Raw genomic sequence first — 13,977 nt, 5'->3', positions numbered from 1 at the left:
ATATTGCTGGCAGCAGCAATGTTTCCAAACACGTAGCTGCATTTCATGTGGCCAGCAATGTTACCTCACATATTTGCAAGACCGTACTATCATAGAGATGCAATTTCAGTGGTGCATTTACCCACCATATTTTGGAATGGAACCCCCCCCCCACCCCCACCCACACACACACACACACACACACACACACACACACACACACACACACACAGGTGTGTATATATATATATATATATATATATATATATATATATATATATATATATATATATATATCCTTTGCAGATTCATATTCTACACCAGAAAATACCTAGTGCTATCTGAAGCCACTTTTATTTTATTTATTTAATTTTTTTTTATGGGAGATGATGCTGTAATTGACAAAATTAAATTTTGTGGTTTTTGCAATTAAGAACTGGTGTATTTGATTCTACATTACATTTGTGATAAGAATGTAAACGTTTTTGGTCTAGTCAGTTGATATTATCATTAAAAGTTTTAGTTTTGGAAATTTGATTGTACAAAAACTTTTATGATCAGACATTTAAGCTTTAAAGAATTGGTGGTTTACTGTTCTTGGCAGAAATAAGCTGCAAAGATACAATATTGTTTGCATCAAGCCTAGAAACAATAAAAAAAACACCTGGGTACCTTTTATGGACCAGTTCCACTTGTATGCTTAAATTGTTAGCTCAAAAAACCTTTCACCTGGCTGTTTAGGACTCTGGTTTTTACGTGTCCTTCCCAGAATTTTCAGTTAAACAGATGTGGTGCTACAGAAGAATGCCAAAGATCAGATGGGTGGATTGAATAACTAATGAGGAGGTATTGACTTGGATTAGGGAAAAAAGAAATTCATGGCACAAATCGACTAAAAGAAGGGATTGGTTGATTGGAGGTATCAAGGAATATTCAGTCTGGTGATTTTTTTTTTGGGGGGGGGGGGGGGCAGGAAAGTCGTAGAGAAAAGCCCAGGTGTGAATACAGTAAGCAGGTTCAAATAGATCTATGTTGCAATGGTTACTCAGAGGTTAAAGAGGCTTGCACAGGATTGACTAGCTTGGAGAGCTGCATCAAACCAGTTTTTCGACTGAAGACCACAACAAAAACATCCAAGTAGAACACTGACAGTCTGCTTGTCAGTACGCTTATGCATCATCATCAACCATTTGATATATTCACTACTGATTCTCTCCTCCAGGCTGCTTCACACATTACAGCATTCAGCCATACCCATCAATGCTGCTCCTAAATTTTTTTTCTAATGTATCCTATCTTTCTTGTGTTAGGTATTTACTTATTGCTTGGAGGCCAGCAAAGAATATTGATTTATTTACCATATCCCAGCACATCCCTATTCAATTTTCATTAGTCACATGTCTGTCCTTCAGTGTTGTCTGTTACCCGATCAATTTTTTTGCTTTGCTGTCCCTTCTAGTTATTCTCATCATGTTTCTCTCTGTTATTTACTGAGCAGTGTGAATTTTTTTCTAATGAATTTTACGTTAAAAATCCGTGTGTTAGTGCCATAAGTGAAAACTGGTAATATACACTAATTGTAAGCTTATCTTTTTCAGACACATCACAGGTTTAGTTGAGAAAACCTTACCTAGTCTACCAATAGCTCTCCAGGCCACTTTTACTCTACTGTAATTTTTTTCCACCGAATAGTTGTCTTCATTGCTCAGTACACAAACACTTTTCAATTGGTCTATAACTTTTTCCTTAATGTGTGCCATTTTCTTTTCAATAAGTTGATTATTGACCAGAGCAAGTCATAAAGTGGTAGAGTGCAAGAAAAGTCTTGCTGAAAAGTCAGTCAAGTGTGACTTTTCAAAAATGTTGTGAAATTGGTAACCAGACTGACTGTTGGAGATTTGGTTTTATAAGGAAATACAATATGGTAGGGCTTTCTGATTTGTAAGAATGGCTTTTGTGTCAAGTTTTTTATTTAAGGAAATTCACATTGCAGTGACTGGAAAAATTGTCCAGCTGTGTGTGTGTGTGTGTGTGTGTGTGTGTGTGTGTGTGTGTGTGTGAACTAGAAGTATTTTCTCTCTTTATTGCTTCATACCAATTATTATGTGCCTCAAGTTCATATCACTGGGCATTTGATTTAGAAATATAATCATGTTTGGTTCTTGGTTAAAATCTGTATATCCATTTGGTTTTGCTTTTTTTCTACACTTCACTGGAGTCCAAGCAAAGACACTCATATATATATATATAACATTAAAAATGATAAAGATGAGTTGTTTATTGTTTCCTGATATGACACTTCAGACATACGTGGTGTTAAATATACCAACATTCTAAATTACAAAAATTTGAAAGGTAGAGTAAAAGAATGGATTCTTGCATCTACATATAATTCTGCTCTTACATTGAAACAGTGATAAATATGTTTTCCTGTTTTGGTCATGCCTGGTGCAAAAACTGCTTCCTGTACTGTTATATGAAAAACATACTAAGTATAGAAAACATAATAAAAAAAAAGAGTATTGAGTATTGCCAACATAACATTCTAAAATGCTGTGTAAGTTTTTCAATAACTTACTGCAGAGTTATCAGTATCAATTTCAAGGGAACTTCCCATTTCCAACTTTGGTAGTCCACTTTGACTAAGACTTGTATATGACTACAGATTTCATTACTGATGCTTTAACACTTTAAATAAAAAAAAAAATACATTGTAAGGTTCCTTTCTACCAATCTAGTTGCTTGATAGAAGCTTGATATGGAACACAGACCTGGTGGAGACATTGGAACTGCAAAACCTCATGATCAACGCTGTGCAGACAATTGTGGGTGCAGAAAACCGTAAGGAATCAAGGGGAGCCCATGCTAGGGAAGATTTTAAGGTTAGTCTCATCCAAAGTTAAATCGGTTAAGTGATGTGATTGATTGAGTTTAATAATTTTACATGTGATTCATGTAGTTGTAATGCTAATAATCCATACCTGTCTCCCAGCATTAATTTGCGCACAATAAGGATATAGTTTGCATATATCATAAAACTTACATGCTCTCTCCACAGGTACGTGTGGATGAATATGATTATTCCAAGCCTCTAGAGGGCCAGACACCGAAGCCAATGGAACAGCACTGGAGGAAGCATACACTGACAACAATTGATGAACACAGTGGAAAGGTTAGGTTCTATAAATGATCTATTTGGCTTAACATGTTAACAGCTACTTATTTTAGTATAAAACAGCTCATATCTTGTAAGTTTCCAGTTTTTGTTTTATAACAAACAGCTGTTGTCACACTGCTTGCATTTATTGAGAAGTATTGCACATAAGAAAAGAGTGTGAGTGTAGGACAGAGAAATGCAAACCAATTTGAAAATGTTTCAGCGTAGAGATGACGATAGCAGATTCCTGTCTGTGCAACTTCACATCAGTGGCATTGAATAGTATAATGCTTGATATGATATTACAGCATTCTTCTTTCATATTGGTGAGAAAAGTAATTTTAAAAGGTTCAGCAGAAAGAACAACAGTTTTTTCATATGCAGGGATGAAGAAACCAACTGAAATTTTTTACCTTTGGTACAATGGTCTTGTATATCACACACGCATCTGAAATTAACTTTCAATATTTGCCACCTAGAATACTGGTGTGTTAATATGAGAACTGTAAGTGCTTCAAAAGATCTCCGCAACATGTTCTGTGTGGAATCAGTGGAATAATTATTTTTCACATTCCATGTGGTGTTTTTTTCCCATGAATTTACCGCTTAATACTTTCCTTCACTCTGATTTGTCGGTGTTTCATTGCTACATGAGACTGAAAACTAATTTTAATTGTGAGGCCAAGAGATAGTGTCAAAATGTTGATAATGTTGCACTTGTGATGAGCTGTCAGTCACATACTGTATATTAAAAGCGTATTCATCTTAGATGACAGGGTCAAGGATGTTTAATATGTTTCCACTCATCTGTTGAATTTACATGCCATCTGTTTACTTGTGACCTCACTTGAAAATCAGATTGTTTGTGTACTGTGTTTGTGATTTTTAATAGCATAGTTAAATTATTAATGTCAAGATGGTCTATCTTAATGTCTACATCTTGCATGAGGTTACCAGTCGTCTAGGGGCTCCACAAGATGTAAAAGTTCCCTTCCCCCCCCCCCCCCCCCCCCCCCTATTAAATGACATACTTACACATTGTAATATTCAACACTTATGCTATGTATTTTTCACCAGGGATTATCATCACATATACATATACAGGAAATTCTGTAGCAAGCAACAAAAGTTTGGAGTGAATTGTTTTTCCTGAATAATTATTTAAACAGAAAAAAAGTTATGCAAATCTGGCAGAAGTGGTAAAACAAAAACTTTGGGCATAATACTCAGAATCATCATTGTGATTGTTAGTAAAATTCATGTTGCAGCATTAGAATATGATACAAAGTATACATTTTAAAGCATATGTTTTAGAGGATTTTGTATCAGGATGAATATTTCACAAGAGATTCTGAATTCTTAATTATAAAGTGTTTCAGTTAACTTTGTGGAAAAAGTTCAGTAGTAGTGAATAGGAAAGTCTGTCAGATCTTCGTCTCTCCTGATACGAAACTATCTGTTGTCAAGTTATACCAAGGAACTCGTGCATATTTTAAACATCAGATGACCAGTGTATCATTGTAAACTTGACAGTGATTATTAACGCTTTGAAGATGAGCAGCATAGCTCCTAAGTCGTCCTATTGATTCCAGCTATGTCCAAAAATTAGCAATGTAGACCTGAGTCAGCCATTTCGCTGCTTTGTGAATGTATTACAGTGTTTGTCTTACGTATGTCGTCTGTGTAAAGGTACTATTATAATGCTTGAACTGCCACAAAAAAAGAGGGGGCAGCACCTGTTTTTCATTTTGCCAGAAAAGAAATACAGACAACATTGTGTGTTACTTGTTTTTCAGCGTTCACATACATCTTGCTAAAAACAACTTTCATTTTGCAAATGAGGCCATTTGCTTATTGTGAAATGGAAAGATGCTAGGAACATATTTCTTTTGATGACAAACCGCAAAAGAATGCATACAATGTGAACTATAGAAACCACTAATTTACTACTATCTCATTTAGAGGAAGCCGATAATATCCAAATGGTCTTAGATGCAATACAAAGTTTGTGCGGAACGAAACTTGGCAAGATCTGGGAAAGTGGAAGGAAAACATTTAGGGTACTATGGTTAAAAATACTGTATAATGTGAGACTTCGTTTCCCATATTCCCCAAAAACTTTATGCTAAGACAATTAAATAATTTTCAATAAGAAACTACTTTTTTGTACATTTACGTTTTAGTACCAACAATTTCTAATCCTATGTCCATGTGGAAACAAAAGATGAAAAGGTTTTTTTTTTTCCAGTGTAGATAAAGCAACAATTTTCATTTCGGCCTAAAAACTGTCTAGTTTCTTTGTCATAGACAAAAGATCTCCCTTTAAAGTTCAATAAACTGATTTAATTTTAGGCAGTAGAACCTGCCCTCACACAAAATTCCAAAAAACTGTGCAAAGGCACAGTATCGAACAGTTGATAGACACCCTAGCTTCCCAATTCTCAAAGTGTTCATGTTGTTTCACTTGACAACCTCGTAGTTGATTTGATCCTAATCTGCTTCCTTCATCATGTTTTATCTCTGATTTAGGTCTGTTCCAGTGATTCTTTCATTTCGTGATCCATGCAGCTGTGATTTTAGTGACAAATCATGGTTTAATTTGTTCACAACCATTTTCTGTCTTCAATTAATTATAATCTTTACTGTGTGCTTTTGCCCATGGACTCATTTTTAAATAATTTTTCTACAGAGGATTGGACATTCAACAGTCCACTGAAAAGCACATGATGCCTTTATTGTTTTAAGGTGATTACTTCAGGACAGCTCTTGTAGAAATTTCAGGTGAAGAATTGAGTTCCTTCATTCGCTGAGTTAAGTACTCACATTTTTTTGGGGACATGCATTATTTAAACAAGTGTGATGGCAGATATACTAAATTTTTGATGAAGGCTTGGTCCACAGCCTTTATATAATTATTGAGTGTAGTCATTCTACATATACCTGTTGAAAATACTTATTGCAATTGCAATTTTGATATACGTCACTTTCAAGTGTTGTGGGACACCAAAATCCCTCTCTGCAGTGTTAAGTCGTCATATTCTGGAACACAGTTCCTAGCAATCTGATCCAAATACATATTGGTGGCGTAAGTACATCCACACTTCCGTACACAATGTGAGCACAAGCCATGTCCAAAAGAACAGAAACTATCAGTCTTTCAGTGCAGAAGCGTAATGATGTCAGATATCTTGTTGGAATAAAGTAGGTCTGTGACTGAAGAGGAATAATGGGCTGAAGTATTCAGAATTGTTTCTGATAAATTTAAGTGATGTTACAAGGGTGGACGTCAAGTTGTGGGCCTTCTCGACATTCAGGCACTTCCTCTGTAGTGCTATTCATATTTTTACCCTATCAGTATGACCAAACAGTTTTACCAAAACAGATAACAAGAAAAAGAAATAAAAAGTGTGCTTATTAATTAAAAAGCCATTTGCTTTGACCCCTGTGTCAGGTTTTTTTTTTTTTAAAGAATATTTTGAAGCTCTGTATAGTCAGACAAAACTGAAGACATTGTCATGTACCTTATGGCCCACCTCGTAGGACAGCAAATCAGATTGCCTTAAAATATTGCTAATAATATCAGAGCCTTAGTTGTGGTACTTAGTGTAGAGTATAGCCCTATAAAACATTCTTCTAGCTCTTAACACAGCATCAAAAAATTATATACAGACATTAAATTGCTTTTTGATGTCCACGTCTGTTGTTTTGTCTGCCATGATCGCAGAATACTCTGCTCGTCTGATATCATTCAATAATTTTCTAAGAAGTTTATGACTTAAAATCATGGCATGTCCATTTATAAGTTCTGTGCTGTAGCCACATTGAAAGTTGCTGGTTAACTTCACATCAAAGCCGTAATAAATTGTTTAGTTACTGTTTTATCAATTTGCCCTCGTATTGCAACACTCAGTAACAGAGAAAAAGTACACAAGCTAGGTTTTGTTTTATTTGTCGGTTTTTGAAATCTGGCTAAATACATTGACATTTGATTTTTAAGGATTTGAATTTCAGTACAGCTTCTCTGTGGCAGCCTGTTGTTTAATGCACTTTCAGCTTTTCTACCTCTTTCTTCCAGCTCAAAAAACCAGTTTCCATTTTGTGAGAACTGAAAATGACGATCTTCAAATATTGTTTGCCAGTGTTGTAAATAACATCTTTTACCTTATTGTAATCAGTCCATGCAAATTGCTGGCTCCAAGAGGGCTGATAACTGTGATGTTTGATGTTCCCCTGACTTCCACCTGTGGAACAGTGTTTTCTGTTACCACCACACTTTCGCCCCCTTTGTCTTTTTCACACACAGCAGAACTGACACTAACTGTAGGTTCACCATCACCAACATTTGGGGCATTAGCACTTTTCTAATTATAAACTTGTCCATTTTAAGCTGACCTATAAGGGACAAAAGGCTGATCAATAATTCAACCTAGTCACAGTCACAGTATAACTGATCACTGACACTATCCACTGTGTGTCATATTAGTGCGCACGCTTCATACCATAAGAAGTTGACAGACACTAATCACACACTTTTATTTGGCTGCTCTTTCGCTTATGAAAGTAGGCCAACTTTGGGCTGCCCCAGAATGTTTATGGTAACTGCTAGTATTAGCTAAGTAAAGGGAATTGCGCACCATAACAATAAGTTATGATTGTGTGTGTGGTGTTGATTTGTGTGTGGTGTTGTGCCTGGTGATTATGAATATTATTTACAAAAATGAGTGAAGAGGCTTTACTGGTATCTGTGGTCCTTCTAGCAACTTATCAACTTTTCTGTCACTTATGTGATCTATTACATGTTTGTTACTTTTATAAGATGTAAGCAGACTGTCCTGGGGGGGGGGGGGGGGGGGAGGAGGAGGAGGAGGAGGAGGAGGTGGAGGTGGGCTTGTCTAAGCAAATAGTACATTATGAGCAAATCATAAGCTCCTGCTCCAAGCATGCCTCCTTACAGGAACCAAGCAAAATTGTGCGATTAATACAGACCCAGGAGAAACCCTGTCAAGATAGCTCTTCAGGTGCAGAGGGGTTAGAGCTGTATAAGAGATGAACTCTCAATAGTTCATCAAATTGGAATTGCTCTTGCACCTTTCCTCATACCTAATTATTGTATGCTCTTGTGCAATAATGTACATACAAGTTTATCAGGTTTACTAATAATTGGGAGGGGGGGGGGGGATGCTCTACTACTAAAAATTGGGGGGGGGGTATATTGCCCACTCCCCATCCCTCAAGTTGGTGCTCCTGGTTTGAATCTATGCCCACTTTCTGAAGAACTGTCTGTGCTGATTTATTTGAAACTCACACCAAAGTGTTCTCTAAATCTAAAATTTCTAAGCAAAAATTTAACTCAATGAAAGGGAATATTTGGGCTCAGTCACATTAATAATAATAATAATAATAATAATAATAATAACTAAAAGAAAAATATAGACAAAGACTAACAAAAATACTGAAAACAGAATTGACAGCAAGAAACAAGACAAAAGCTATAAATACTTATGCTATACCAGTATTGACCTACTCATTTGGAGTAGTGAAATGGAGTGACACAGACCTAGAAGCACTCAATACACTTACACGATCACAATGCCACAAATATAGAATACATCACATACATTCAGCAACAGAAAGATTCACATTAAGCAGAAAGGAAGGTGGAAGGGGATTTATAGATATAAAAAACCTACATTATGGACAGGTAGAAAATTTAAGAAAATTCTTTCTAGAACGAGCAGAAACTAGCAAAATACACAAAGCAATCACTCATATAAATACATCAGCTACACCATTGCAATTTCATAACCACTTCTACAACACTTTAGATCACATAACCTCAACAAATACAAAGATATTAAATTGGAAAAAGAAAACACTACATGGCAAGCACCCGTATCATCTAACACAGCCACACATAGATCAAGGCGCATCCAACATATGGCTAAGAAAAGGCAATATATACAGTGAGACGGAAGGATTCATGATTGCAATACAGGATCAAACAATAAACACCAGATATTACAGCAAGCATATTATTAAAGATCCCAATACCACAACAGATAAATGCAGACTTTGCAAACAACAAATAGAAACAGTAGATCACATCACAAGCGGATGTACAATACTAGCAAATACAGAATACCCCAGAAGACATGACAATGTAGCAAAAATAATACATCAACTACTTGCCATAAAACATAAACTAATAAAACAACACATTCCCACATACAAGTACACACCACAAAATGTACTGGAGAATGATGAATACAAATTATACTGGAACAGAACGATTATAACAGATAAAACAACACCACATAACAAACCTGACATCATACTCACCAATAAAAAGAAGAAATTAACACAACTAATTGAAATATCCATACCCAACACAACAAATATACAGAATAAAACAGGAGAAAAAATTGAAAAATACATCCAACTGGCTGAGGAAGTCAAGGACATGTGGCATCAGGATAAAGTCGACATTATACCAATTATACTATCAACTACAGGAGTCATACCTCACAATATTCACCAGTACATCAATGCAATACAGCTACATCCAAACATATATATACAACTACAAAAATCTGTAATTATTGATTCATGTTCAATGACCCGAAAGTTCCTAAATGCAATATAACATATACGTACAGTTAAAAGGAAGTCGCGCTTGATCAAGGTCCGCGTCACTTTCCATTTTTAACCAGACCTAAGGTCTGAGAAAAATAGAAATAATAATAATAAATAATAATAATAATAATAATAATAATAATCACCTTACAATATGAGCACATTAAAACTGACTCATTGTGAAAGAGTAAGCTTACGTTAGAAGATGCAAACTATCAAGCTAACTCGTCAAATAAAGCTATAAATTGGTTTGTATATTTACAAAGTTTTTTTTTCAGCTTCGTTGTCTCCATTAATTTCCCTTGACAGACCTGTTACTAGCCACCATTCATGTTCTGCTACATGGTTTAGTTACAGCTGCATCCTTATCATCATCAAGCATTGTATAAAATTGAAGTTGTAAGTCATACACATTCCTCCATCCTATAAATTAGTTCATGACTTGTGAATTGTGCATTGTTCTCTAGCAAATTAAGGCATTAACCATTTCAGTTGCTACAGCATTATCTGCAGGCACTTTTCCCTTTTTCATGTTCGAATGGCGTTATGTACCTAACCCAGATCTTTTCCAATGTCTGTGTGATTATGATTCATTTCTAAGAGTACTTTAAAGAAACTTTCAAATGCCTGCGCATTACTTACATTGACATCTTAACAAAGTAATATGTTCTCTTCCTAACGTATTTCTTCATACTCATTACTTCCAGTTGTTTCTCTTAACAATTTTTATTACATTTTCTCACATCCTCAAAAATATTTCAGAATTGTTTTATGTTTAATTCTGTGCACTCTGTTAGGTTTATGTTGTTTTTGCTAAATCTCTCACATTCCATGTAGTAGCTGCCTTGTTTCAGCTGACATTTTTTCTTTTGTCTTCTTCGTGCTTAGTTTTGTATGTCTCCCCATGATTAAACAAATGTTCATAATCCACATTTTCAGTTTTTTGTCAGAGTGGTTTCTTCCAGCTCTGTATCTGTTTTTACTCTGAAGCTATGACTGCTTGAAATACTAATGTTATTCACAACACAGAGGAAGCATTGAGTTCCAATCAGGTACATTTAAAAGTAGACTGTTGGGTACCCCCCCCCCCCCCCCCCACACACACACACACACACACACACACACACACACACACACACTCGCTGTGCCATGCAAGCAAACATGGCAACTTGTCTCTGAGTACTGTGATACCACAACCTGTTCTAATTGGGATTTTCCATTGTTTGAAGTACTGATGTGCTTTGAGAGTCAAACCCTGTCAATTTACTGTTTGATAAAATAGTCAGTTTCATCTCTTGTCCCATCTGTTCATAGCCAGTCTACTTCGATTTGATTTCTTTAGGAAAAGTGAATTGATGACAAACATGGTGGTGTTGACAGATTTAGTAGTAGCATGTATAACATGTCAAATTTTTTGTTCCAGGTTGAGATCAAGTATAGGCCAGTGATTGACAAGACACTGGATGAACGAGAATGTGCTACTGTTCCACCTGCAATTCGTTCATACTGAAGTGAGCTACTTGAACCTACACAATTCTGTGTGTTATGCAGAATGCCTGCACGCTTAGCCTTTGTATAGGGTACTATAGAAGAGTGTACCTACGTACAGTATTACATTGGAGTCCGATTTTGATTTTACATCAGATATTTTTTTAGGTATCTTTTAAACAGATAATGAATGACCTTGATGGTTATATCAGTGCAGCTCAGAACCAGCATTTGAAAGCAGTACTTACTTAATTGTCCTCTGTAATGTGATAGTACAAGCATTTTCCAAGAAAATTTATGGTGCTCACACAAATATACCTACAGCTGTTATTTATTTATTTATTTATCAAGGAAATGCAGTCTGATCTTGAGATTGTCTGTAGAAGTACTTATATATTCAAATTTTGTAAAAGTATTTGTTGTTATACATTGGTTTTACACACAAAGAACCTCATTTGTAACTATTTTAGAGTTTTGAAAAGGAGTGCTGAAAAGCATGTAAGACAGTATTTGTTTGAATGTTAACATGCATTTTGTGAAAGTTTCTGAATTTATTGTCTTACTTAGTGTTCCTTTTGGAGAGAAAAAAATGCTTTTTTAACAAATTACCTGTGCTTTCCTGAATGTGTGTTAGCTTCAAATGTGACTAAGATTCATTTTTCATGTCCTGGTATCTGCAATGTACCTGAATATTAATGGCATATATTTTTCATGTTAGTATTTAGGCAAGACAATTGCACTCAGTGGACAGATTCTCAGTTTTAATAAGCTTTTTGCTGTAATATGATGATCTTAAAATTTTGTCACTCCTTAAGAACTTCATGGATTTTTCAGTACCACATTACTACTTAATATTGTTTTAACATTTTTTTTCCATAGCTGTCTGCTGCGTTCTTGCAGTGCTACAAACAGCATATTTTCTGCAGCATTGTTTGAATAACAGTGATTTTTCTTTGCACATTGTGACAGTATTCTTTATTCATCCAAAACATGTAAAAGGAATGTATAGTTGAAATTAAATGCTACTATTAAATCTTTATTTGTCTAGACTGAAGTTATTTTATTTATCAGCAGAGTTGCTGCTGCTGTATTCTGTGGGGGGGATTTTGACAAAGGCCAAATTCATAAGCAGTTGTACCTACTCAGATCAAATGTCGATCAGAAAAAGTAATTTTTGAGAACATATTCTCTTGGTGGAGATCTCTTTTTTGCAGTCAGCGTTCATGGAATTGTAGTGTCTGCTCCATTCACCACCACTGCCTACCATCATGGTGATAGGTCTGAAGATGGTCGAAAATGGCCCGAAACTGGTAACCTCATAAGAAGTAGTTTCTTGCTGTTTTGACTGTTCATGTTCATTTTTAAGCAGTATATAAAAACATTACTAGTGTAATATGTATTAGCATCTCTACTACTGAACTCTTTGGTACATCAGGCCATGTACAATTTTTGCCTGTTGATTGACCTTTCTGTACCGCTGGATGGTACTGTTGTGACATGGTCAGCATGTTGATAAGGAAAGGGGGTTAGCATGAGGGCACTGGGATAAGGAAAGCAATGTTTCAGAGGAGCTTATTAAGGAATGCAGACACTCAAATAAGGAACTTCATTAGAACTTAGAATTAACAAAGCCACTTTTAAGTAAATCTCGCTTTTAACAAATATTTCAGCCAGTGTCATTGAAACTCCCATAAGAACAGTGTTATTCCTCCCCACCTTACGAAAAAGTCCGTCTCTGAGGAGTGAACGTGGAACATGATGCAGATTAAAATCCAATTTTTACACAATTCCTAAGATGTCCACATTAGTTTCCAGTTGCTTTCAGTTTCATGCAGGTTATGTGACGGCAGTATATGGTAATGTATTTTTTCAGTTGACACATACCTGGATCATAGGTTTTTGATCAATAGCTCAAATTCCCTTGTAGTGATACAGGATAATTGCACTGAATAAATTGGAAAGCTATCTCCACTCTGCCAGCGTTCGATTCTGGTTATGCGCTATGAATTGTAGTATTTGTAATTGTTGAATTTATTAGTTATACTTTTGTGGAGCTATGCTCCAAAAACAAAGTAAGCATGTAATTCAGCAAAAGCTAATGATTACTCATAATGTTAAAGACAATTGTGACATAAAACTTTTCACTTTGATGAAGAAGTATCATATGGCACCATCCTCATTGTGTGACATTCAGGAACAAGGAAACATTCTTAAAAACTGGCTCTAGTGGTTCCTCTGGATGCAAAAGGAAGGATATTTGCATGTCACTGTTCTGTGATGTGGAAAATAATCTTTTAAAATGCTTCCAAGAAATGGGGAGTGGCAGCATTCTTATAAGCAGAACATACTGCAAGAGAAGGCTCGTAAAATCACCCTGAACATTGTGTGTTGAAAATTGCAGTGTGTCAAATGGCATGTTAGATAGTTTCAAAAAACGTCACAATCGCTCACTTCAGTGTGTACGTGGAGAAAGTGAGGCTGTGGATGTAGAATGTGTAAACCATGGGAGAACATTAGAATGTCACGAGTAATATAGGTTTGTGAACCAAGAGATGTCTCAGTGCAAATAAAACTGGCGTCTTTTACAATTCCCCCAAAAATGCATGCTGTTACGAGACAAAAATACCATGGAGGTAAAAAAGTAAAGAAAGGATGACTGCACTATTGTGGGTAAATAGTGATGGGTGTGAAAAGTAGCCTCCACTGTGATAGAAAATTTT

General features: G+C 35.7%; 1 protein-coding gene across 1 annotated transcript in view; it reads left to right on the top strand.

Moving 5' to 3' along the window:
- The window catches only part of LOC126161889 (succinate dehydrogenase [ubiquinone] flavoprotein subunit, mitochondrial), a 94,896-nt gene extending 82,590 nt beyond the window's left edge, over positions 1 to 12,306 (top strand). Inside the window, exons 11-13 of the mRNA XM_049918029.1 lie at positions 2,718 to 2,861; positions 3,038 to 3,151; positions 11,193 to 12,306. Of these exons, the coding sequence (XP_049773986.1) occupies positions 2,718 to 2,861; positions 3,038 to 3,151; positions 11,193 to 11,279 (345 nt within the window). The 3' untranslated portion in view covers positions 11,280 to 12,306. The remainder of the gene's footprint in view (positions 1 to 2,717; positions 2,862 to 3,037; positions 3,152 to 11,192) is intronic.
- The last annotated feature ends 1,671 nt before the right edge of the window (positions 12,307 to 13,977 follow it).

This window comes from Schistocerca cancellata, chromosome 2, assembly GCF_023864275.1.
Source record: "Schistocerca cancellata isolate TAMUIC-IGC-003103 chromosome 2, iqSchCanc2.1, whole genome shotgun sequence".
Classification (NCBI taxonomy): Eukaryota; Metazoa; Arthropoda; class Insecta; order Orthoptera; family Acrididae; genus Schistocerca; species Schistocerca cancellata.
The sequence above is the reverse complement of the archived record's forward strand: the minus strand, read 5'-3'. Positions and strand labels throughout refer to the sequence as shown.